Source organism: Empidonax traillii, unplaced genomic scaffold (genome assembly GCF_003031625.1).
Source record: "Empidonax traillii isolate 1590-97213 ecotype Southwest subspecies unplaced genomic scaffold, ASM303162v1 scaffold20:size5563877, whole genome shotgun sequence".
NCBI lineage: Eukaryota > Metazoa > Chordata > Aves > Passeriformes > Tyrannidae > Empidonax > Empidonax traillii.
Window position 1 is genome coordinate 1,653,629 of NW_020955213.1, and position 27,495 is coordinate 1,681,123.

Below are 27,495 nucleotides of genomic sequence, written 5' to 3' on the forward strand. Positions count from 1 at the left end.
GAAGATAATTTCAGAGCCAGATTGAGCAGAGGTTTTGGGTAGCAGGTACAGCAGATGAAATATCCACTTGCCTACAGCAGAACTAGCTCTATCTGGAGTTTCCAGGTTCTCTTGGCCCTGCTGCTTTAAGGTAGCCCTTGAAAAAGGAAGATGAGAAAAAGACTTGCCAGAGTGTTCTGATAAACTCAGTGGAAGCACTGGGAATAAAATAATGTGTTCATTCTCCTTGTTGTTTCCCATAGGAAATTTCTTACTTGCATTGGCAGCTGCCTGTTGTGTTAGCAGGACAGATGGGCTGCTGGGATGGAGATGTGCAGAAGACAAGCATTTTCCAAACCAGTGAAACATCAAGCTCACACTGCTGCAACAACAAAAACTGTGCTGGGCTGCATGCTCAGCCAGCACCCAACACACCAAGAAAGGTAAAAATATCTCACCCCAGAGATCCTGCAACCTGCATGAACCAAATCAGACAGATACAGGACAAAAACTGGAGACCAGCTGAGAGGTAGGGGAAGGAGGGCAAAGGGGGATCCCTTGATGAAGAAAGCACTTCCTCAGGGGTCCTATATGCAAGAGAGGGGTCTTGCTAGAAGAGGACTAGAGATGTTTTCAGAAGAGTTGAGGTCACTTGAAAGAAAACTTGCTGTCACCAAAGTTGTTTCTCCCAGAGTCTTCCCATGAGCACAGGAAGGAGGATTAAACAGCGGCTACTACGAAGCAGTCTGGGCTGACCTGGCTGTCACTGGTGGGAGCACAGGATGGGGCAAAAGAAAAACCAAATAAAACACAAAGCTGACACTGAAGGAAAGACAGACAGACAGACAGAGTTGAAGAACAAGGACATGGACAAGCATGGCCTGGCAGCCTCCTTGCCCAAAAGACCCCAGTTCCCCCCAGGCCATCTGCTGATACGAAGACTCCTTATACCCACTGCAGGGGCTGGTGTGGAGGGAGGCAGGAGAAAAAGGGTTAGTACATGAACACCAGGCTGGTAATCAGAGAATAACCATATGGTTTGCACTGTGACCCACAGAAATGTTTGTCCACTACTCAGATAATTATAGAAAAATCAATCACAGCTTTAAATACCAGCACCATTTTTTTCTGATGAAAACATACCTGTCCACATGTGTAGTGTTGTAATTTAAAACCAAAACAACTAATGCTTTATCCCAACATGTAGTTTTCCCAAACCCCTCAGTAAGTAGATACTTTGTATGACATTATTTTAAAGTGAATTAGAGTGCTAACAAATGAAAGGAGCAACACAAACCCGAAATAACACAATTATAACTCAGTAGTCAAAACAAAATCAGATGGTGTTTTCAAAAGCAAGGAAGAGTGCATACCTTCAGAGGAAATTTAAAAGGAAGCATGGAGTCAAATGAGAGCAAATTAGTAATGAGAGAAAAAACAAAATAAATATTCAAATTCACATTCAGTTTCCAGGAGAATAATACATTCAAACAAAACCTCATTTGTCAAGATAGCTTGAATTTTGTTTCTGCTCGTGGCCATAAAACATATTTGATTTCCTATAGTACACAGAAATAATAAGCTTCTCACAACTACTCAATTTTTAATTGGGCTGTTTTGATCGATACAAGACGGTTGCTGTGCTGACAAATAACTCTGAACAACTTTGGTGCAAACTCTGCTAGTCTAGAAGCCCTTGATATTCTGAGCACACGTTACCTGCGGGCCCAGCCCCTCTCTTGCTCGCCCAGCCAGCCCTCACCTCACCTACAGGGACACAACACAGTCAACAACAGCATCTAAAGCACTGGCTTGAGATGCTTCCATCATAGGAATGGCAGTGGGAGTTTCAGAAATCTCTAGTTACCTGGCTCTCATCGCTACTGTGAAAGTCCCACAAAGTCATTCCCATGGCCTTTAATAGGAGTCTCCTGAGTCTCCTGCTGTTAAAACAGGGACGTAGAAATACACCCTCGAAATGACCAACCTCTTGAGACAGTTCTTAATGAACCCTCTGCCTTTTTCCATCAGCAATTAATTAATCTAGCCTCTTTGTTCTACATGAATAAAGAGCAAAAGGAAAATACATGCTCTCATATATTTCAGAGATTTCAAAGATACATTCGCTCAAAACAGTGTTACAAATTTGACCGTGTTTTTTCCTGATTCCATTTGCTGTACACATCTCACATAAAAGCAAGTTTAATAATGTACTTTTGATCCATCAAAAGTGAATTTTCAATGCTTTAGCTCACTATGCAGAAAACACAGCAGCCTTTGATAGCAGAACAAAACTGCTGGAATAAGTGTTGATTCCATCAAGGGATGCGCTAACCCCCACCCTTCGGCTGCTCTCGGATTCTGTTTAGACGACTCCTATTAAATACAGAGAGGAGAGTATAGGGATATATCCTCTGGAATATCCACACAGCATACTCACCGAGGATAGATCTAACTAGTCATTAGATGTCACAGCTGTTCCACACAAAGGCAGCTGAAAGAGCCTTTATCAGCAAGTACAAAAGTGATCTCTCCAGACTGCTTGTCGGCATCTCTCTACAAGTGCTGTATGCTCTCATATAAGAAATTTATTCAGACAAAACTCACAATGAAAGAATGAAGCCCCTTTTAATGGCAATAAAATAGTATGAAACATTCATATAGTCAATGTACTGTGAATGGCGTAACCTTACAAAGATACAGATTAAGAATGGAATACTTGGGAATAGTCCCTTCTACGGAAAAGAAATCTGACATTTTAATCAACTTAAATCAACATTTAGGTCAAAGGAACAGTGTTTCTGGAATTTAAACCCAAGTATTAAATTTGTCTTTCTTTTCAGTAACAATGCATGTAACTGCCTGGAATGTTATCATAGAAGATGATAACAAAAGAACTGCACAACGTCTTCAAGTAGGGGTTATATATTAAAAGTGAGCTAATAGCTTCTGATGGACAGTTAAAATAAATGGGTATATACTGTTGTCTCTTTTCTTTATTGTAGGTATATCCAAGGCACTTCTGATGGTACTATTGCGAAAAACCACTATGTTCCTCATGTTATATAAGGGAAATGGCTGAACATACCAAAGAGTCACATGAGAGCTTAACAAAAATCCTATGCACGTCTATTTAACTGTCAATAACCAGACCTAGCGGAAACAGTGCGATGCCTGCAGCTTTCCATGTGATGTCCCAGTGCTTATTTCCCGGTCTTTTATGTTGGGCACACACATGGTCAACAGCAATTTAAATGTTATCACTGCTCATCCCCTTCAACAGCAAGCAGCAAGGCAAAGTTTCAGTGGAGAACTGAGGCACAAAGCAGAAACACGGAGTGTAAACAGGAGGAACAGGCTGTAACTACACAGGGAGGCAGCACACCCAGCCACAGGGAACTGGGAACACTGACACGTGGTCACAGCCAGGGCAAAAACGTGTGTGTGTTACAGAGGGTACACAGGCATTCCTGGTACCTATGAAATACAATTGCTGCTGTCAAGACCTTTAAAATGTGGGCGTGACTTGCATCAAATATCACCAGGCACACGCCAGTAACTCCCAGAGTCCTGGATCTCACTGCCATCAGAAGGACATTTGAATATGCAACGACTGCGAATTTATAGGATCGTTGTTACACTCTAACAGGTGAAATCATGATCTTTCCCATGAAACTTCATAGAAGTTTTGTCGCTTGTTTCCTGGGGGCTACTCAAGATCCCCACTGCTATACGGACAAGGAAAACCTGGTGACTTTTCAGTGACTCAGGTATTGAAAAAGGTAACAAACATGGAGATCAAAAAGGTGCATTTCAAATGTCAGTGCTTAGAAAAGATCTGCCTCTCTTCCTCTAAACAGCAACCTTGTTAAATGGAAGAACTGCATCTTGTTTGTACTAAGCAGGTATTTGGAATAATTAAAATAGCTGTAAACTGATTATTAGATTATTGTCATACAAAATGTAATTAGTGCTCCATTACTAAGAAACTAGGTAATTTTACTGCTTATCACAAGCACATCCCTAAAGCATTTTACCAGTGTAAATGTAGAAACATGATATATGTTATTCAGAAAACATCTGTGGTGTGCACTGTTCAATCAGAGGGAACTTGACTATTCTCAGCTGTTTTTTAAAATACTTCTTTAATTAAGTCTACAGTAGTTAATAGCACTGCTCTCTGTTCCACTGGAACTAATGTCAAACATACTTTACTACAGCCTTACCCACAAAGACTGTTTTCATGAATAAGAAATACCTTTATGGAAACTGGCAATGCTTATTAGACCATACTGACTATGAACAGAGGGACAACAGATTAGACTGGACTGAAGTAACAATACACATACAGGGCAGTAACAGTACACAGAGACCTGAACACATGCAAAAATGTGGTGGAAAGCAAATTACTAATAGATGAAAGGATGGCTCAAGAAAAACAAAACCAGAGAAATCAGGCTCAAAAGAAAGTAAAAACACTAGCAGGAGCCTTAATGGGAGTGGAGATGCTTTAAAATGCTGTTGCATGTGACTTTTAAAAAGAAATAGTTCTTATTTTGCAAAGCAGAATGTGTTTTATGCACCAAGAAGATGACCGTAAAATGAGATATGCAGCAAAAACACGGTAGCCCTCCAAGCATTGCTGAAAACACAAAACCCTATGCATTTTACAGCCTTCACATGGTGAATATAAGTTTGGCAGAAATGCATAAATGGCATTATAAGCAATGCTACTCACTCTGGAGGCGAATGTTAGCAAGCACGGTGGCTTGATGATGATGATGCTGAACGTTGAATGGAATCTCAAAATAAAAAAATTTGGAATTAAAAAAGAAATTTGCAAAAGAAACATATATGCACCATGGCATCAGAAAATGACCATAAAATGCAAAAAGGTGATGGAGTGACATGGAACAAACCTTGGAGAAATATCGCATCCTTGCTGCATAAAGGCACCCAGGGAAAACCAAAGGCTGTTAAATATTCCAAACTCATTTGGAGGGTCAGGAGGATTCTGAGGGTCACGTGGTTCTTCAGTGCTGTCTTCCAAGTGCCATTCATAAGGGCTGAATCTGCTGACTAGGAAAAGAACTACGCTGACGCCAATGTAAGCAAAGACTATACACATCCAAATTTCATAAGCCAAAGGATCCAGGAAAGAGAACACGCCCGGTTTAGATTTCTGAGGCTTCTTGATCATGATGGAGATGCCCAGGCTCATAAAGGGTTTGGAAAAGTCTATGACTTCTTCTCGCACCAATGTTATGGTGAGGGGGGCAACAGCTATATCTGCTCTCTGAAAAGGGAAAACAAACACAAGTTAGTTACAAATCAGACACAACAGATGCACAATCTAGAATGTCAGGCTAATGAATCAGATGATAAATTGCAAGAGTGAGTGGAAACACTCTTTGCAGCCTATTTGCAGTCACTGAAGTTAAGGGCTACATGATATTAATAGACAATTATTAAAAAGAAAAATTACAATCAAATCTGTGCAAGGTGCTCATGACAGAGGCAGATATTTCTATTAATTTAAAAGGGATAAATAAACATTACACAAAATGGACAGTGAGATGGCAATTAGAAAAATGTGATTTTCTAGTAATGGTCTGTATCTACCCATTTGTCTTGAAGACTTTGGGCTAATTATGTTTTCTATGTTTTAATTTTCTCTTCTCCATTCTTTCAGCAAGTTCTCTTGCCTTACTGATTACTCTAGGATCTTTAAAATGAATCTGTGAGAAGTAGTTAGTCACTGAATTTCAGCTGCATTTGGGTACTGCTACTTGTACACTCCCTTGAAACTCCACTGAAATAAAGGACAGGAGATGGTAAATAGTGGGGGATAGGAACCAGTCAGCCCATCCTTTCTGTGCTCAGTGAAGGACAGTAACACACATTTGTGAATCCCTGAGGAGTAAATAGCCTGGGTAATCTGAGAAGAATGCAAAGCAGTGTTTTTCAGTCTCCTGTGTGCCCTCCTGTTAGTCCTGTAACACAGACTGTGCTCTGGGGCTGTGCCATCTGGAAGCACAGTCGCATCTATGGCACGTGTCATTCACCAGCACACGGTATCCCCTGAACCAATACCCTTCCCTTCAATCAATACACCCTTGCTGGATTCCATGGCAGGGTAGGAATGAGAAAACAAATTGGTTTCCTTTAAAAATAACATTCCAAAATAGATTTTCAACATATCTAACTGTATCTGTATGTCTGTGCAAGAAGGATTCAAGTCATGCTGTTTAAATAACCTAGCAGGTGTCAGCACTTGCATCAGAGGGGAATAGAATGTTTAAAAAAAGAAGCCTTTTTCATTTAGAAGTTATTGTTATGAGATTCTACATACCTACATACATTTTTTTGTCATCTATTTTAAACACTCTATAACTATTCATGTGATACTTTCAAAGATGGCCTTTCATCGGTAATTATGAATTTCAGAGAGAAAAAATTACTCTTAGGGAAAGCTTAACTTACCAGTACCTTAACCACTGTGCACCTTTTAAATCTGATATTTTTTCCCCCCACTGTTAACTATATATCTCTTTCTGGTGGAAAAACAAAGCCTGATTAAGTAAAAGTTTGAATATAAGTTCATGGGAAACATTAAAAGGAAGTGATTAAAATCTATGCCATAAAATAATTGATATGCCTTTATGTAAATCTAATGGTGATGTACTTGACTGTCATTTATGTCTGGTTTGCTCCTCTTCCTAGACAGTTGGTTTGGGTTTTCTTTTTAAGTTTAAGAAGCAGAAATAGTGAAGGCTTCTGCTAAGGCTGATCTCAGCATCGTGGGCTCTGTGCCCGCTGGTGCCTTGGCAGCACCGAGCAGCAGTGCCCAGGGCACTGGCTCGGGGTTTGCTGACCGAGGCTTTGGCAGCCCTGTCGGATGAGCACTGGCCCTCCCCACAACAAGCCTCCCTCCACAGGGCACTGTCTGCACACACAACCTCTGGGTTTCCTCCAGCCACTCAGGAATATCTCTCGGCAGTTTATACTGGCACGTGCAACTACAAGGTATGTGCACAAGCTCACCGCTTGGAATAATCAGAAATAATCAGATAAACCTTGTCTGGGCACATAAGGAAGCCACTGTGAAACCATGGCCCTGGGTGCCTCCTCTGACAGCCCTGCTCAGCCCCTTTAGACAGTCATGTGTACTGGGACACTGCCTTTCCCCTTGAGTGACCCTTTCCCCAAGGAGAAAACCCTCAGCTATGTGGTCACTTACTGCAAAAATCAAGCTTAATGTGGCTTGAATATAAAACCTGAAAGTGCCCTGGGATGCCTGGGTGTTCACTGGCTCTGTGGATGAATGTGTTCATCACCTAAGTAATGGAGAGACTGAGGGAATAGAGAGAGGTAAAAGGACTGGATGATGTTGGAACTTTTTCACTGAAGAATTCCCCCAAACATATATTTGTCTTGCAGCTGCTGCTCGTTGAGCTACTGTTAAATATTAGATGTCTGCAGTCAGTATGAGATGCACACAGAATAGCAGTTTTAAATGCAGTCAGAGTCCACGGCTGGCTGGAAGACTAAGCACTTTGACCATGGCCACCGTACTTCATACTGAACTAATGAGGTACTTACAAATTAATCCTTATTAGAGAAAGTTTAATGGATCGAGACCCCTGCAGAGACTTAAGCAATGCCTCCATGCAAACTGAAGCGTAGGTGGGAGGCAGGTATCTTACTGCACATGGACTGCCAGCCTTGGAACACCTCATCAAGGAAGGAAAAGGCTGGTTCAGCTACAAGAGCATTTAGTTTCTGGACCGTTTTCCCAGACTTGGAGAAATTTAATTCTCCCAAAGTAATATTTTAATTGCCAAAGTAGACACGGTGGAGCTCTTCCTAAGTGCTGATGCAGCATGCAATAAGGTCTGTATCTCCTTCATGGCCAGCTGAGTTCATGTGGGATGTTCCTGTGGGACTTTAGGGGGATGAAGCTGATGCTGTGCTGAAGCACAGACAAATCACTTTTTAAAGGCCTCAGTTGTTACCATGTCCTCATTCATATCATACAGTACAGACTTTCATTGTAAACAATTTCAAACTGCATTTTAACATTACAAGGGATACAAACATTTCTTTTTCCGATATGTTTCAGTCTTCCTCCTTTCCTATTGTTCCTACCAGAGGCATTCACTGTATTGGAAACACCAGCAAACATCCTCCCCCCTAAATGAACATGGCAGCAATTGGTTTCTGCAGAGGGAACAAGAATCATTTCACGTGCAGGGTCTCAGGAAACCATCAGCAACCAGAGCACTGAGGGTGGACCAGCTACAAACCCAAGCCTGGCTGCCCACCACTTCTCTGAATATTAGTTGCATTAGGGAGGTTAAAAGCCAGTTTGCTCTTTGCTTATTTATTTAGAGATACAGTATTTGAAATGGAGAGCTTATGGAGAGCTCTAAGCACCCTAAAGGATCATTAATAACTGCAGCACTCTTGAGAATTTCCCTCCCTGTTATGGCTGCAGATAAGCAGAACCCATACAAATTGAGCTCGATTAAAAAGAACATAACCACAAACGTGTCCCTCTCTGTGCAGAACTGGAGGGGGTTTAAGAACCTCAACAACTAAGCTTTGCTAATCACTCATGACTAATGGCGTTTCAAACATCATCTTCACTGCATTTGAGCTGGGCGAGAAATGTCATGGATTCCTCTGAGGCTTGTTCTGTCTTTGCCTACCAGTGTGGGAGGGATGGATTTGGAGAGGACATGCAGCAGAGGCGCTGCCCACTCTGCTCAAAGCTGACCCCAGGGAGCTGCAAACCTCAAGACTCTTACGGGGAAGGAGAAAAAATAGCAAATGGAAATACCCTTCTCTGTGGAAAAAGAAAAATGATAAGATGTTCCACCTCTGTAATCCGAAAGGAGGGGTGGAATTCTTCTGCTTACAGATGACTCTCTCTAACTTCAAAGCTATGCACTAGAGACAGCAAGAGATACAGGCTATGCTCCTGCCTGCACGTGCTTTGGGTCATTCCTGCCTGCAGAAATGAACAACTCCTTTGCTCCTGTGTCAGTTTGTAAGAAGTGGGTCTGGGCTACAGTCACTTTGCAAGACCTTTGTGTGAGAGGAAGCAAGGCAGTACTCTATGAGCAGACTGAAGCAGAGACACTGTCTGGCTTCCACTGGCAGCCAAACATCTGGGCACCCCAAAAGTGCCAAATATAGGTACACTGAGGCATCAGAAGAGGCTGTGCTGGAACAGCGACTGACTCTGAGCATGTTTTAAGACTTCTCAGTGCAGTCTGAGGTTTCCAGGTATCAGAAAAGAGTGTCAGACAGAGCAACACATCACCTGTGGTATCTGCTGGCAAAAGCTAACTTTGTAAAGGCAGTCCAGTATCCCCCAGGATATTCAGGATGTGTTGAGAGGCCAGGTCATGGGGGCAATGGGTTTTTAACACACTAGCTCACACTTATTTAAAACCAACAGCTGATATCTGACTAGGAACATGCTGTGCATTGAAGTCTTAATGTGTACTAGCTGAGCAGTGTAAAAAGGTATTAAGGTGTTAAAAGGGCAGTTGGCCTTGTCTGCTGCAGTTTGTCAATGTTAAGTCCATTCGTGCTTTCTGTGGATGCCCACAGCTCTTTCTGACACAGCACTGCCATACACAGATGGAGACATACAGGGTACATCTGCTTTTGGAGCTGTGTCCGTGCTGAGACCCAGGTCAGCCAGAGTCGGGGCCCACAGCAGTGTGGGTGGCTCTGTGCCAGGGCTGCAATCCCATCCCATCCCTCCTCCATGTGGCAGTGCCACCACGGCTCAGCCTGGGCAGGGACTCCACATCTGTCCATGTGGGTACAGGATGAGGATCTGCCTGAGCCACTGCCTTTGGGAACCTGTACCTGGGCTACCCCTCTGCAGACACCAGGGGTGAGGAGGGAATGGCAAACTTCACCCACCCACTCATGGCACTGTCAGGCTCTGCCAAGAGCACATGGGACATTTTGAGAAGAAGTTAGAATTGAGTTAGTCTTCCTCTCTCCTACAGTTCAAAGGCTGTAGATGTCATCTGTAGCACTTGGGAGAGCCCAGGCCAGCACCACACGAGGCTGGTTAGTCTGCTAAAGGCAGGGAGATGTGTCGGTGGTCCCACTCTGACAGACTGCTGCACTCCAGAGACTCCCTGTCCTTTACATCCCTGCTTCATTCCTTTGTGCTATTTTACATACTGAAAGGTTTTTACAATGACCTTTTTAACCTGAGAAGAGTTTTGAAGGCTGTAAGTTCTGGCTGCTCTTTTCATTCCCAAAGCATTTGTAGTTACAATTAAGATCTGTGTTAAACCTACTGTCAATTAGCCTCAGCGCTGTGAAAAGCATCAGGGCCGGGGAGGGACGGCTTTCCCTGGCTGAACAGGGGAGGAAGAACAGCAGCCTGCTTTAAAAGGGAAAGAAGAAATAAAAGCCTACAGAAAGAGGCTGACCCTACAGAAGAGAAAAGACGACTGTCTAGTGCTCAGCAGCTGGTGGGTACAAAGCCCCGAGCATCGGCCTCATGGGGCCCGTGCTGAGGGAGGTGCTGCAGCTCCGCAGCCCCAGCGGAGGGCACGTCCTCAGCCCCTGGGTCACTGGAGGACAGCACTTGCCCTGCTGGTTAGATTTAAATAGTGATTCAGTCTCCTGGCCTGAGAATGATTTAGCTACTTTCCCTCATCTGAAACGTCCGGGGAAAAAAAGCTCTGACTATTTTCTATTTTTATTCTGTCAAAAGTTTCCACTATGCTTTAGAAATTGCTCTTAGTTTAAAAAAATAATAGTGCTCGAATTGGTAGTTTTTTTCTGGTAGGATGAAGCCTTGTTTTGATACCATCAGAATGAAAGAGCAAAATTAGTTTTTTTTTTTCAACCTGAATTGACACTTTATGAGTTATGAAAAATCAAATAAATTTTATTTTATCTCAAATTTAATTATCATTATTAATTATTATTACTATTACCATTACTACTCCTACTACTATTAGTGACATTTAAAAATTGCTAATTAACCACAAAGCCCCGTTAGCTCCTCTCTAAGAAGACTTCTGGATTCTCCTGCCTGAAGCAAGGGAGTTTGGGAATATCTGCTCAGGCAGAACTCCCAGCCTCCAGGGTTCCCATCCCTCTGTAACCAGGTGTAGTGATACAGGCCCTTGCAAAGCTGCAAGGAAAGGCCCAAGAGGGAGAGCTGAGGTTGTCCTTGACTTCAGAGACCCTACGGCACAGCAGACTTTTACACCCTCCAACCAGCCCTGATGTGATGTGAGATGAGAGGGAGAATTTCTAATGGGAAGTGTTTTAGTGGGTAAATGGCAATGTGTAACTCCCAGGATTGCTGCAATTAGCCTAGTTAATGCTGACCTCTGGCTAATCTTACCCTGGAGTCAGGGCTGTGCTGGGCAGCCTCAGGACCTGCAGCACAGTGACACAGCACCCCTGTTGCTCCAGGTACAGCTCAGTGCAGACTGAGCCCCCTCCCATCCCACCCATCCCTCTGCTCCTTGACATTCCCAGCCCTCCAACACAGTGGTCTGGAGGCTGCCTATTCTCTCCTGGCTCTGTGCTGCGTTCCACGGGAAGCAGGAGCAACAGTAACAATGAACTGGCACAAACCAAACATTAAATATAGTTAATTAGGGTTTTGACATTAAAATGACAAGCCATTCCCTTCCTATGACTGTCCTAAGAGCAATTTTAGAAAAGAGTTGCATGCATGGGGCCATGCAAAAAAAGGGCACAGTATTCAAAAAGCCAGGAGAGACGCCCCAGCAGTGCCAGGTGGTGGTGAGGAGGCTGCTGGGTCAGGAATACACTGGATTTGACAAATGACTCGTCCCTGTTTATTACGTGAGACAAATGCAATCTAAAGGATTGTGTTTCTGCCACAGCTCAGCTCAGCTGTTGGATAACTGGTACCAAAACCAATCAGGCCCCTTTTATCCCCCCCAAGTCTGTCTTCCATACATGCTAATAAAGATACTTAAAATCTAATCTCCTTCTTGTCTTCCCAAAATGGAATCCAGAGGAGCCAAATTTGACAATCATTTTGCCGGCAAGGCTCACAGGGGCATTAGAGTAACGTACAGTTTTAGTTCCCTAATAGAGTTTTAAGCCCCTGAGAGATAAAGGAAAGTCAGTACGTAAATGAGGCGTTTGCTCCAAATAATTAGCACTTCTAGAGCATTTCTCATTTTCAAAGGGCCTAGTGCACATCCTTGTGAGTGTGGTACATAGCCCCCTCTCAACAGATGGAGGAAGAGGACAAGGGCATTTCACCATGTTTGCAAATAGAGCTGGGGAAAGATGTGGAGGGCTGCTGAGGTTTGTACTCAGGGTTCATGGGCTGTTTCCTCTGCTCCCAGAAAGCCAGGTGGATTTCCATGCAGCTTGCCAGTCAGTTCAGCTTGGCAGGCCAGGGAGCTGGCTCAGCAGAGCAGGGCTGTAAGAATTAACCTGGGCCTGCACTCAAACCTCACGGGACGACTCTGACCTTTGAATAATTGAGCACTGCAGTGAAGAGGCTTCAGTAACAGAGCTCACAGCTTGAGTACAGGAGCTGTTGGGGGTCAGGGAGGAAAACATTCCTCAATTTTTCATTAACAAGAAAGCACAGATGAAAACTGTGCTCAGAATACATAAGAACAGACCTTTTTGCAGGGGAAAATGAGCATGGTGGGGTGGGCTTGGGGTTGTTTTATGCTATGGTCTGTGGTGCCTGCAGGGCTGGTCTTTGCTGGTGTGGAAAGGTCACAAGAATGGTTGGTCACAGGGACGTGGACAGGGCTAAGTTTGATGCTAAGGAGGCAGAGCTGTCTGAGCAAGGCTCATCCCGAGGGGTTGTGGAAAAGGCAGCTGCAGCCAACCTGTTTATCACAGAATTGTTTGGGTTGAAAGGGACCTTTGAAGATTACCTAGTCCAACCTCCCTGCAATGAGAAGGGACATATTCCATGAGATCAGGTTGCTCAGAGCCCTGTCCAGCCTGCCTTTGAATGTTTTGAAGGATGGGGTACCCACTGCCTCTCTGGGGAACCTGTGCCAGCTCCTTGGCACCCTCACAGTAAAGAATTTCTTCCTAATATCTAATCTGAATCTACCTCCTTTTAGTCTAAAGGCATTTCTTACTGTCTCATCACTGGACACTTTTTACACTCCTGTAAACAGTCCCTCTCCAGCTCTCTTGCAGCCCCTTTAGATACTGGAATGTGCTCTAAGCTCTCCCTGGAGCCTTTACTTCTCCAGGTTGAACAGCCTCAACTCTCTCAGCCTTTTCTCACAGGAGAGGTGCTCCACCCCCTGAGCATTTCTGTGGCCCTTTATCCTGATGGATCTAACATAGCACAGCATCTGCACAGGCTCCTCTTACTTGGCTCAAGTCCCAAGAGCAGTTCCCCACACCACACCTTTCCCCCTCTCGTGTGGACAGTCCCTGTGCCTGAGTGTTAGCAGCAAGTTCAGGTTCTCTTCTGCCTTGCTTCTTGCCTATGGTATGATTAATTTTTTTAAGTGAACAAACTGCTTGTCACTCTAGAGTAGATCAAAAGGACCCAATTACAGCTGATATTCTTGATATTTCTTGAACCACACACAGAGAAACCGAGGGTTTAGGTTTCCAGTGCAATGTAATTTGCTCAGAACTAAATTAAACCTTTGCTTCAGAGGTCCTCAACGGACTTGTGTTCTCTAACAGACTAACATCAGTCTCCCATCAGTCTCCCAAGGTGCATAACTGAGGCATGGGGAGTTCAGAAGGTTTGCTTAAGGTCAAACCTCAATGCAACAGGGAAGCAAAGGTGTAATCCGGGGGTCCAGTCCCCTGTTTACTTTCCCTCATCAGTACATTCCCTATCCTGCCATAATACGATACCACAAAAACATTTTAAAACAAAAATTAAAAATTTTTACAAAATACTGTGATGTTGAAGAGACTACCACATACATAATAAGGCATCAGGACTGACTGCTCCAGAGTAAGAAAACTTTTGCAAATCTAGCAATTATTTTAAAGAGCCTGATTCATTTGAAAAGAATTATCTCACCAAACATTTTTGCAAGAAAGATGATGTATTATCCCAAGGAAATTTTAAGGTGACTTTTAGAAATTACACTCAGCCACGGAACAAAAGGAAGCAATTGAAATATTCGCTTCTGTTCAGATATTTTTAATAGAGGAAAGCTTGTTAAAAATAAACTGTAAAAAAGATTTGGGCGGAATCACAAATCATCTCATTAGCATTTGGGGCAAAAAAAAAAAAAAAGCAAAGATGAAATATCAGCTTGAAAAGTCTTTTCTGCAGAGCCAATTTTCTCCCCCTTCCATCTGGTTTATCTGTATTCCAAAATTCTCATTTTCAAAGAAGTTTCTAAAATGGCAATTCCGGACTGTTTTTGTTCTTACTAAACAAAGCAATGTACACCCAATATAGAAATATAAAGAGGAATGCAATGAATTAGGCTTTTTTTTTTTTTTTTTTTTTTGTCTGCCAGTTGATTTTTAAAACCAAACCAAGGGTTTAAAAAGAAAAAAAGACAAAAACCACCTTGGAATTAACTGAGTCTTTAGTCTCTGGTCAAACACAAACCAGCATCAGTGACCCAAAGAGGGCCAGAATCGCAGATGAGACTTTTAATGGGAGAGCCATCCTCTCAGCACTTAGGAGACCGATACAGAAAAAGGAGATGTGGCAAGTGAAGAAGCAGTATATAAAGGGCAAACTGGAAATTCTGCTTTAAACAAGAATTTGAAATTTGCCCAATGCTACTTCTCAACATTTTGTGGACTCTTGATTTGGAGAACAGTAGAAAAAAAAACAGGGACACTTTCCTGAAATGAAAAGATTAGAAAAGTAGACTATAAAAAGAAATTTCTACAAAGAAATATCTAGAATTTTAAAGGTAGTATTCAAACAGATGATCTTTATTTTGCAGTTTATTAACTTTGAGCATAACTATTTATAAAGAACATTAAAATGAAGGTTAAGAGAAACTTACCCCATAGACCAGTTCACCCACCATGCCATTCCATATCTTAGTCTCAGGGTCCCTAGCTCCATATTTCCCATCTCCAACAATTGACAGTTTGTATTTTATTCCAACATGTTTTGCTATTTCAGAAGCTAAGTCTACACAATATCCTTCATATCTCTCATTCCCTTCTAGTTGTTCATGGTTTTTCTTATACATTACATATGGTGATTCCTTTGAAACAAAAGTAAAGATCAAAAGTCTATGAATGTAAAATACAGCTGTAAACCACACAAAATGAGAGTTGTTATTATCCTTTATATTACTGGCAAGTATTTACAATATTTCCTGCTTTGGTACAGAAATTAGAAAGACAGACTTCTGCAGTTTAAAAATCCTTGGCTGATCCTACAGCCACACATATTATTGATTGCATTCTTAGTATGAACCCATTGAAGACAGCAGGATTTTTAAACACAGTTACACTTCTGTTTGCAGGAGCAGGCCTGATTAGGCAGTCAAATAGCATCACTGCAGTAATAATTCAGGTTTTAGTGTTTAAGGACTGACATACCCACCACCTGTCCCATCAACATAATTTCCTAGGGCCCCAGTGATCTAGAATGGGGCTCTGATGGAGGTATTTCCAAAGCAGCCTAAGGGAATCTAGGCTGAAATCCTCAGCAGAATTTTTTGTCACTGAATTCCCTTAGCCTTCTTGGAAAATTCTAGCTGAAATGCTGGTTACATCTCGCTAAATCCATAGGAGTATAAAATACAATGCTTCAGGAAATAGCATAAAATTGGTTCATGCTTAGCAGAACTGTCACAGGCACAAAAGTCACAATGAATACTGTACAGAGCAGGTCTGTAGAGGCGTTGGGAGGTGCTGCTGCTCGTGAGACACGGGAAGAGCTTTGCTCCTTTGGAATTGCACAGGTAGGGGCTGCTTTTCACACAGTGCTAGAGCAGTTCCAGTTCTCTACAGGCTTCATTGTGCCACCCTTACTCAGTCCACAGGGGTTGCGTTTACAGGAGCTGTACCTGAGTGAGGGGTGCAAGATTTGACCCTACAGCAGGAAGGCCAGAACCTGTGCTCATTTACATACATGCACAATAACTTCACTTACATGAGGCATTTAATTGAGTTCAAGTGTCTGAGAAGCAGCAAAGCACGATGGAGAGCTCAGTGAGCTCCTCCCGTGAGCAAACTGACTGAGAAGCTTGCAGGGACAAGCCCTCAGAACAACTCTGGGAGATACTGAACTTTCCAGTCACTTGAAGTCACACAGTGTTCAACATCTGCCTCCTGGCAAGGTGTCTAACACACCTCAGGAGCCATGTGTCTTTTTTCCTAAACACAAACACACTAAGAACATAAAACTTACCAAGATGGTAGTGACTACTATAGTTCTGTTCTCCACTGATGAAGTGTCATTAGAGGGCAGCTGATCTAATGCTGGCACAAATCTTTCATATTCATTCCAATAACCAGCCTATAAAAAAAGGAGATTGTTACCTCATTACATACCTTACAAAAGGACTCTGGTACCTGAACTTGTAAAAGAAACTGTCAAAACATGTGGCTTTGTAACATTTCTCACACACCGTTTCTGTCATTAAGGGACTACATTAGCTTTAAGGTAATTTCCTTAAAGAAACAATGTTCTCAATCCCAAGAGCAAATAAGCACAAGCCAAATCTAATTGAAAACACATATTAAATTCTCCCTATCTCAATCAATCGTGGTGCTTGTGGAATAAATTTCCACGTTTCCACAGCATAAGAATACACTACAGACATGAAAATAAACTGCACAGCATTCTGAATAAAATTCTCTGCTTTTGTAATTTTTATCCATATCCTGCTGCAGTTTGGCCAGTGAATATAGCCCCTGCAGACCTGCCTGAGCTGGCTTTAGAGCAGATGCAGACATTGTTAGCAATGCAGGCACAGCAGCTTTATCCTCAGCTCAGGATACAAATCCCTTTGTGAGCACGAGGTGACTGTTTATCAGCTGGCTGGTGCTGACCTTCGTGGTGCTGTGGCTACATCACTGGGCTGTTACACTAGTTTTTATATTTCTGCACAACACAGGAGTAACACTGTTGGCTGCACTGTACACATACCTGAGTGGCTGGGCCACGTCCACAGGCATTTTGCTATCAAACGTGCAGAATTGTTTAAGGAGTCTCAGTGGTGACCAAGCAGGTTAGGTACCTATCTCCAGGTGAAATCAGGAGGATTTAAGATGCTCAGCTACGCAGACTCCTCTCTCAGTACTTATGACCCTGTTTACCTAATTATTTTTGAAAATCTGCCTTAAACTTCTTTTATAAAACAGAACTAGGCAGTTTCTCAGGGCCCTGCTATTACACTGCCTCTATGGTATTTTTGTTTCATTAGTTTCTTGGAATAAATATTTGTGAGGGTGTGAAATCTGGATGCACATCTTGGAACTCACCTTCCGTGATCCACCAGCTTTCATTTCATACACATCAATTGTGTAATTCATTCTCCGCCCATAGGTGTCAAACTGGATGTTCCCTGTCATTCCTTGAACTTGCACCTTAAGGGAATAAACAGGAAAAACATTTTAATAAAAGATTCACTTTATTTTCTCCCCTCTGTTACATTTTGTAGGAACCCACTAACTCTAGCCCAGTTTATATCTCTGTAAGAGCCTGGTAGTGCTTTTGACACAGCCAGTAATACTCTTCAAAACAAACCCAGTCCAAACTAACCTATTTGCTAGTTAGTACTCAGCTGGTTACTCACTGATGCAGAGTGAGCTGCACTGAAGTGAAATTAGTGCTGCAGGCATGTTAAATGTAAGAAGGACTGATTCTGCCACGCTCGGTCACGCTGGGTTCACAGCACGGAGCACCAGCGAGGCACAAACAACAATTCAGTGCCATCAAACCTCTCACAATACGGTACAGAGCGATCTGCAGTACGGAGCAGAATGACATAGCACATTCCAGGAAGTGCTTTATTTTAAGATCAGTCCCAGGGCAGGGGAGAGGAATGAATGTCTTCTCTGAATGAGCACAGACAATTGTCTCTACTGCTTATGGGGTTTTGGTCTCGGTCGGGATGGATGGGTGTGCAGACGGTAAGTCATTAGCATTGCCTACTCACATGAATCATCCAAAGGGAAAGTATAAAGTACTTCATTTCAAAGAAAAAGTCTTTCTTATTTCCCTGTATTAAAGGATGAGGTATTTTCACTCACATCACTTATCAACACCGGCAAGCTGTCATCTCAGGCAGAAGTGGTAACAGTCTCAAACTTCAGTGGGGGTAAATTAGCTTTAATTTTTAGCAAAAACTGCGGAAGTTCCAGGAAGAAGTGATGTTAGACTAGTCAAAGGCAAACTTTTCAGGGCTGGTGACTGATGTGCTGCTCACAGTTTAGAGATGGTGGACAAGGATTCATAAAATAACCAAAATTCCACCCCAAATTATCCAGTGAGCCAAATTCAGACTGACATATGAGTAAGTGGATTTGAACCTCTCTTAAAATAGTTTATATCATTACAGGAGACTGGAAGAAAATGTGAGTTACTCATCTTCAGAAAGCTAGAGAGATGAACTGGACTTTGAAAATCAAATTCGACTCTAAGAGGTCTTATAAACTGTGGACTGAGCAAATGCATTTTTAGGGTAGTTGACACATAAGTTGCATCCAGATGTGAGCTGCTGTGCCTGTTTTTGGCTCCTGCTGGAAGCTGTCTGGCTACCTTAGCACAGCAGTGACTGTCCCGGTAGAGCTTGTTAGACCAGTTTCATCTCAATGGGTGCTGAGACATGAGCTTCGTGCACTGGACACCTTTGGACTTCAAATTTAATTTGTTTCTATCTTTGGTGGGAAAACTCAGCACTTTGCAAAACCTGGCTGCACTGAGGCAGGAAGGTTCACCAGGACTGAAACTCTTCCTGTAGCAGCATGTGGAGGCAATCACAAACAGAGACTATTTATAGTGTCCAGATCTGCTCAGGTAAACTGTCTGCCACTGACCTCATGTCTTAGAACCAGCTACAGAAACAAAAACATGCACAGTTTTCAAGGCAGTAGGGAAGAAGATTCAAGTAATGCCAGCAGGATGACTGTAGTGTGGCACTGCTGGCACAGGATGGATATTTCAAGGATATCTTAGAAAAAAATATTCTTATCTGAGTTGATGCCACAGAGTGGAGAGGAAACATTGTTAAATCAAAGGTGTTTTTTATTTTTCCCTGAAGCAAAGATTCGAGATCACTGTCTGAACAGAAGGAGAGAGGATGATGGAACAGGATGGGGACCGGAAGGCAGTGTGGGATGATCTTGGGTAGTTCTTGTTGGAGGTGTTTATAAAAATCACTTGCGTGACTTTGAAAAGCTAAAACAATACAAGGCAACCAGCTAAAAGTAAAACTTCATTTTTTGCCAATCACGGTGGACAGTACAAAATCTTTAACTATTTTGAATGTTGAATTTAGCCATTTTTCTCCAAAAGTATGTAACACTACTTTAGTGAATGTGCAGTTAGGAAGTGACAACATGGTATAAAAAAGAGCTCTGGCTCTTTTTATGTGAGATTGAACCATCTCTCTCATTCCTAAGAGCAATATAATCTGATTACAACTGTCCACAATTCCTTATAACCTCCTGATATAATCCTTACAATCTGGTAACTGAGAAAAAGCAGTAATTAAGCCAAGTGTATGAAGGTTGACCTAGGATTTGTTTACACCTAACATGGGCTTAATTCTGATCTCACTCACTCCAGCTCTATGTCTCCATTAATATAATCGATTCTAACAGGTTTATTTGAGAGTTATTTGAGCCAGATCAAAACCAGAGTTCTTGTCTCTTGTATCTAAAAAAAAAATAAAAATTATTCAATTTTCTTTGTTGTCACTTGCTTTAACACAAATAGCAGCATAAGAAGAGTGGAAAATCCTCCCCCTGAGGAGCTGCAGCTGTTTGTGTGAGGGCAGGAGCCCTGTGTAGATGGAGCAGGACACAAGCACGGTCCCGTTGCTGCTGCTGTGGAACACACACATTCATTAACCAGGAGAATTGCCCTTACCATTTTCAGCGCTCTTTCGATATCAATTCCTTGGCTCCAGGGCACTGCAGGGTTAGCCAGGCAGTCTCCAGCACTGCCTCTCCTGGAGGCATCCACACGCTGTCTTCGGAGGTAGCGGAAAGCCTCAGCTATGACCAGGACTGCATCGTGGGTCAGTGCAGATGTGTACTGCAATCGGTGCAGAGAGAGGATGGTGACAAACTGCCATCTTAAAATTGCCCCAGGTGTGTCAGGTGAACTCCTCCTCTTTGTTAGAACACTCTTACAAGAATCATGCTTGCAAACCCATTTGCTTGCTCTCTGTCTTCCAGCTGGTGCTTTTTTAGTTTAACAATTCAACTTAATTCAATTAACAAATTAAAAGTATTTTGTATAGCACATATAGCAGCAAAGTAACAAAACCAGTTTACAGCTGCACAAAATTTCAATTTCATTGGAAACTCGCTCATCTAAATGAGGTTGGTACAAAAGTCTGCAGTTCCAAGCTGGACCATACTGCCACCAAAGAAAAGCTCATATGTGGGCTTTTTCTTGGAGCATTTTTTTGTTTTTAACAAGATTGCCAAGACAGCTCTGAACTGAAGTTAACATAAGTCATTTCTGCTTGGATCACAATTCTGATTAGGTAGCATCTGTGGCAAGAAATAGATCAGATTAGTTTTCTTAGAAAACAGCTATACAGGCAAGTAATCACAAAATACACTTCAGGCATTACATCTCTTCAGTAATTTTCCCACCTGCCTTCCCTTACTCCATGGCAAATCTGCAGAGGGTGGTAAACTCTGTGCAGCAGCAGCTCTTGAACAAAACCCCCAGACAACTTAACTTACTTGTTCATGTTGCTGTCAACTTCGTCCACTGCTTGTCACATGTATCTGGTGACACCCCCTGGTGCTATAAATTTAGTATCACCCAGGAAACGTTACAGAAGTGGTTTTTGGTTTTTGGGTTTTTTTCCACATTTCTCCCACATTTATGTGTTTGTCTGAAAGTTTGTCCCTCCTGGACTTTGCATGTGACATTTCTGGGTTTCACTGGCATTACACCTCTAACTTCAGGGTCTGTGCAGAGGAGACCCTGTCAGCACATAACCTACTGAGAGCAATTAAAACGTGCTCAGTGTGTAAGACCAGATTTCAACCCTCTTGTAACTGATCCTTCTTATTTCCCCGGTGTTTTTAAGAGGATGAAGAGGAGAAAAGCAGGATGTAAGAGGGGTCTGTGTGTACTGGTGCTCCTGCCCTTCTTTTGGCAGCCTGTGGTACCACAGAGACCCTGCCAGCCAAGGAGGGTCAGAAGACGTGCTGCCCATGCACGAGTTACAAAGGCAGAAATCCAACTTTCAACTCCTTGTTCTGATTCTCTCTTTGTGGATAAGATTTATTATACTCAGAAGTCAATTCTATCCTGTAGGGCAGGATAGCACAACTGAAGGTCTGCATTTCTTACAACCGTGTGTTAACTTTCAGTTTGATATAAGCCCTTATGAATCCTGCACAGAGTGAGGTGTGTCTGCATGTGCAGATCAAGAGAATCGTATCTGATATAAAAAGAGTGCAAAGGTGTGAAAAATCTTATACAGCAGACATTGTTACTGAGCTTTAAACAACAGCAGTGCACAAACTCTTACAGGGTGTCTGTGGTGGTTCCTGCCCTGACTGTAAAGGATGCTTTGCAGTGATCACTCTCTCCTCTTTTAGAAAGTTAACACAGGTTATACGTCACAATCCACGCAACGATACAGAACCAGACAGTATTTTTAAGACATTTTTTCTTGTATTAAAAAAAAAAAATCTTGTAATAGCTGTCCAATCTAGCACTACATAAAACTTACACACTGATAATTTTTTCAGCAGACTGCGTCAATTGTCAGTAACCTTAATGCAGTCCCTTCCAAGTCATGCCAAAAGAGCTATCTAATTTTCTACTTTATTTGAATTCTACTTATAAATGCATGAGCATGCAAAGAGAAAAAAGGAGAGAAAGAAGGGAAAGGCTGATAAAATACAGAATAAATTAAACATCAGGGCTTTAATCTCTAGGCAATTTTATTTCCTAATCAAAAATACTGTACATCAATTTTTAAGTATGCTTTTTGTCTGATTGACAAATAATGTGCACATTTCTATAATGAGTGATACATTTGTGGGAAGGTAATGTAATCTTTGTGTTTGTACTATATACTTAAGAATCCTTTTTAAGGAGGGAGAATAATTATTCCTTCAAGGTAAATTGCTTTCAAGTGAAATAAGATTTTCTCAGGTTAACTTTCTATATTTCAGAGCTTTTAAGATTAGTATGATACTTATCTTCACTTCTGCATCACTGCTAGGAAGCTTTAGAAAACAGGACTCGGTCCTAATCCACAAGCAACAATACACTAATCTGGGTTTTGTGGGCCTCTGTTTGCCTTTCTCTGCTTCCTCTGAAATGCCTACCAAAGCTGTGGGATGGTGTGGGATTAAGATAATTTTCCTCCCTCAGCCATGGTTAGACAGCTCATGTCTTTCCTGTCAATTTGGGAGGGACACATGCGAATTGATGAACAAATTTGGAATTCAAAATTACTTTGATAAATGGAGTCATGTCTTTGCATCTAAACTTAACCTACCTAGCCCCCACACTCACCCCAAGACTAACTCAAGAAGCTCAAGTCAAAAGTTGTTGTATCCACTGCACAATGACAGGATCTGCAAGACCAAGCCTTTGCCTCTTAGGCACTCCCAGCATGGTGGGCACTTTGGCTACCAGCCTCTGCTTCTTTCTTCTGGAAGGGCAGTGAATCTTGCAATATACTCTAATCAGGGATCTTATCACACATATGCAAATATCTGAGGTTAAAATGTCACAAATAATTGTTAAAAGCATATCATCACCATCACTGTCAGGTTAAAATAAATACCTTTAATGGTGAGTTTTTAGCTTCAGGGAATTCCCTTTCATCAAGCCTCACCCAGCGCTGTAGAAACTGTTGAACCATTGGGTTTTCATTATTAACAATCTGGAATCCAGTAATGTTGGCACCTCCATGCATTACTCTCTCCAGAACAATGTCTGTGAAACCCTGGGAGGACACGTAGGAAACAAGAATCACTGTCATCCAAAGTCCCTTTTCTTTGGCTCAGTTTTACCTGCTACAAGTGTGGCACAAAAGAAATGGATTAATGTCCCTCTTGTTAGCTGAAAATACTCTAGCAAGGAGACACAGAATAGCATTTAAAACATCTTCTTGTTCTTTCAGTAGAAAACTGCCCTGTTGGATTGTGGCAATGTGGTACGTAATGTTTGCCAGTCAGAAAGAAAACTGGGGGGAAACTCAAAGTTATTATTTCCTCTGTCATCCTCAGCATAATAAAACTGGTCAAAAACCTCAAATCCCATTTTTACAGCAAAGTGCAAGTGAAGGTTCAGGGCTGGGAGCAGAAAACCACTTGACACTCAATTGTTCTGTGCAGGTAAAGCACACACCTCTTGCCAGGCAATTCTCCATCACAGCATCACGTAGCATTTCACTTGCAAACAGAACGGGATGATTCTCTCCCACTCTGTTGTTATTTATACCTGAGGCAGTAAATTGGAGTCTTTCTGATTAGTATGACTTGATTGCAGTCATGTTTATCTGAATGTCAATGGTTACACATGCTAAAAGGCAACCCAGAATAAGAACCTCTGTACTTCTTTGCACACACTAATCAGTGAGGTCATGACTGGCTCTTATAACGCAAAATAACACATCTTAAAGTCAGACAGCACTTATACTAAATAAGGGTAATTTAAAATTTGTCTTTTCTGCTTTAATCACACCAAAACATGGATACAGAAAATCTTTGAGTAAGTAGGGTTGCTAACTAGAAAGTGTGAGTTTTGGAAAAACATTTTTCCACTCACAGTAGACACAGAACCCAAAACTGAGTCCTCCTGCAGGATCAATTACAATACGAGATGTTTATAAGGAACTTAAGCAGGTGGTGTTTCAAAGGCATCACAGAAGTCCCTGAAAGTCAATCCTACAATCTAGAAGAAGCTCTGATACAGATAAAACTGTACTGCCTCTTCCTGGTAGGTCAGCACATACAAAGGCACAACTGAAATACAAAAGAAAAACTAAACAGCCTTGCTGGTTTAGTTGATGGAATTGTTCTAATTTGCAGCTTTTTACCACTTATACACAAATATGCTACAATTATTTTCCCTGGAGTGCTTAAATATAAAGTATGTTACACAGAAGACTACAGTCACAAGCATCTAATTTATGAGGACAGAAATTAGTGCAAAGCATACAATTAAATTATTATTTTAGAACTGGTAGAGGATATGAGATTCTCAGACAAAAGAAAGACCATAACTGAGTAAAAATGAAATACCGGTTCCAGTATTTACTGAAGTATTTTCTCAAAATCCTCATCCATGCATTTCCACTTCCTGATTAAAGTTGCCACAACCTGAACAGAATATATTACTCTCTAATACTTGTCATGAAGAAAAGTTCTTACCAGGTTAGCTAACATGTAGTGATAGCCTCTAGAATGTTTGCCGAGGACTACAACCTGTGTGAAGAAAAAAAGTACACGTTATTCAGCTGTAAGAAAATGACTCTCAACCAGTGGAAAACAGCCAGAGAATGAACACACTGGTAATCTTTATGCTCAATCCACGGACATGATGTAGCAGGTTCTGTTTTTAAAACACACGGGCAGAGTAAAACAAGGAATAACTCACAAGGCTGAGGAGACTCTGCTTGCAAAGATGACCTTACCCGGCACACTCACTCTTGTGATCATAGTATCTTCCCTGCTGGCCAGGTCATTTTTAGTTATCAGTCCAAGTATTTCTGCTCTGAAATGAGGTAATACTATACCCACCCCCTCACTAAACTCCTGCTTACTTTGCCCCTTGTTTGTGGAATGTGTGAGAGGCAGAGGACACAGCCCAGCCACTCGCTGTTTACTGAACTACCAGCACAGCAGGGCTGGGTGGGCTCCAGGTTGTAGAGGGAGTTTCCTGCCATGACCACCCTGGCCAAGCCTTGTCATACATGAATGCTTAAAGTCAAATTTCCAAAGTTATAAGCAGTGACCTTCATTGCCTTTTCACAGCTTTCAAAAGGCCTGAGAACTTGTCACTTCCAGTGCATCTAAATGGACACATCTGACCTTATATGTTTTGTCAAAATTTCTACTAAATGCTATGTTGCACAACCCACTAAACAACATCTCCTGCCCTCTCTGACCCAACTTGGTCATCTCTCTGTACAAACAGTCATTTAATGGAATTGCTAAGAGACAAAAAGGCAGTGGGATGAACGGAGCAGGTGGATTCTGTGAGGGTCACGGGGAAGAGTGGAGGCAACACTGTCTGGCAAGCCTGAACTCTGCCCTCCTGTGTGCTCATCCCCACTTTAGGAATACTGTGCTTTTGCATAAAGAACAAAAACAAACATATCTCCCATGTCTATGCAGCTGGCTGCTGCCTCACCAGCAATCCCTTTGTGCAAGGCTATGCCACCACACTTAGGACCCAGCCCTTGCCTTCAGATGGTAATCTCAGTAACATCCGTCCAGTCCTGCAGCCATCAGGTGCAACAACATCCAGCAGTAAGAACTATAACTGTGGTGCTTCCATGTGTGTCAGGACATAACCCATCTTACCCAGAACTGCTGGTTCAAAAACAGTCAACATAATGCTGGGGATACACACAAGTGTATCACTGACCACAACCTATGAGCAGCTCAAGTGAACAGATGATGCTCTTTGATGGAGAATCATCTGAAAATCTATGCACACCACACAAACATATTTGTCCATGGTCACAGAAAAACACTCCAAATGCCATACTTTAAAAGACGTCTTTTCAACATGACCACTTGCTAAAAACAGATGACATTTGAGTCACTGACTTTAGATATATGGCTGAGCCTGTTCAAGATCTTGATTAAATTATTAAGTTCCCAATTGCCTCTTTGGGTAGCATTGTCCTTAATAGGCGCCATTTCTTTTAAATTCACATTTAATTCTGTAGGAATTTGCATACTTCCAGTAGTCTGAAAATAAATTGCTGTTCAGGTCCTCTGGAGAACTGTATGTATACTTTGCTGGTAGAAAGCATCTGCTTTCCTACACTCACATTTGTTTTCGATGGAAATGCACAGGTTTTCTTCAGATCATCTGGTGTGCATGCTATTTGCATACTGAATTCTCTGTGTTTTAATTTCACCTTAAAGGCAGGTTAGAGACAAAGAACTTATTTAAGAACAACAATACTCTATGTGGTTTTAACCTTAATAACAAATAAGAAAGCTTTTACATTCCTACACAGAAATGTGTTTATTTAAGAGGAAAATATCACCACAGATGAAGTCAGAGGCTGTAAGAAAAACATACATGGAGCTCCTACAGGCACCAGGAGCAATAATGCAAATAGGAAATGTAGGGCTCATTAGCATAGATTGGACTCAACTTCTGTCTCATCTGTTGTCATGTCTTCAAAATGACCAGAAATAATTCAGTTTAGTCCCTTAGAGAGGTTCAACATTCAAGCTTTAATTCACAGAGCATCTTTCAGGAGTGACCTGCCAGCGTTTCTACTCACACAACCAACTGTGTTAGCTCATAACCATTGAACTGGATCTTAACAATGTTTTTAAAATTCACTACACATGACATTGCAGTCCTAAATCTTAACAAGTACAACTCTACTCCTCCCTCACTTTCCACCCTCTACCAACTGCCCAGCATGCTGAAGGGAGCTGCTGGATTAGCGAGCCCAGCAGAAACAATCACAGACGTGTTACTCCTAGGGGAGTGAAGGGATGGATAAAGCTTCTTTATGAAGAAGGAAAACAGGAGTATAACAAATAAATCTCATCAACTGCTGATATATTGTGAAGCTTATACAGAAAGTGGGATATTGAATAGTGGTGGTGAATAGAAAGCCAGGATTACAGGGCAAGGATTTCAGAGAGCTACATGTCTTTCCTAAGTTTGACTTCTGAGACTTAATATTGCTTTCACCTTGGCTGAAAGAAAAGCTTATAAGGTTTTACACTGAACAAAGGAGGAAGGAAAAAAAATGGCTGGAAACCATCATGAATAATTCAGATTTCTGATGCCACATAATTCTTGCTTTGTAGATAAAAAGATCATAATGTCAGGTTTGATATAGAACCAAATAAAGTTTGTATTTTTAATTAACTCTTTGGCTATTTTCAATTAATTAAGAGAATATCTAGAAGGAACATAATTAAAATGTATGTGCTTTCAAAATAAAAGTAAAATTAGCTGGCCAACACCAGGCTTACTCGAAGTGCAGACCTATATGCCAGATTGAGAAATTAAGTCAGCATTGCCAATTTTACTTTTTTGATTTGTCTGGGGAAGTTATTTTTTTCAATGCAAACCTAAAGACAATTTGGTTTCCACTGCATCAGTCACTATTATAATAAAAAGGCAAATATGAATTT

At 41.8% G+C, this 27,495-nt stretch overlaps 1 protein-coding gene across 6 annotated transcripts in view; it reads right to left on the reverse strand.

Annotated features, from left to right (window-relative positions):
• Positions 1-27,495, reverse strand: part of GRIA3 (glutamate ionotropic receptor AMPA type subunit 3) — a 143,513-nt gene that overhangs the window by 36,517 nt on the left and 79,501 nt on the right. For 5 of the 6 annotated variants that reach the window (XR_003572822.1, XM_027898249.1, XM_027898241.1 and 2 more), the window contains 7 exons: positions 24,529-24,582; positions 22,938-23,099; positions 20,036-20,203; positions 17,425-17,529; positions 16,349-16,456; positions 14,988-15,194; positions 4,899-5,275 (listed from right to left, as the gene is read on the reverse strand). Coding sequence is in view for 5 of the 6 variants with exons in the window: in XM_027898249.1 (XP_027754050.1) it covers positions 4,899-5,275; positions 14,988-15,194; positions 16,349-16,456; positions 17,425-17,529; positions 20,036-20,203; positions 22,938-23,099; positions 24,529-24,582 (1,181 nt within the window). In the remaining variant the exon portion in view is untranslated. Of the gene's footprint in view, positions 1-4,898; positions 5,276-14,987; positions 15,195-15,664; positions 16,005-16,348; positions 16,457-17,424; positions 17,530-20,035; positions 20,204-22,937; positions 23,100-24,528; positions 24,583-27,495 lie in introns of those variants that run through there. The other variant, XM_027898266.1, reaches the window with a different exon arrangement.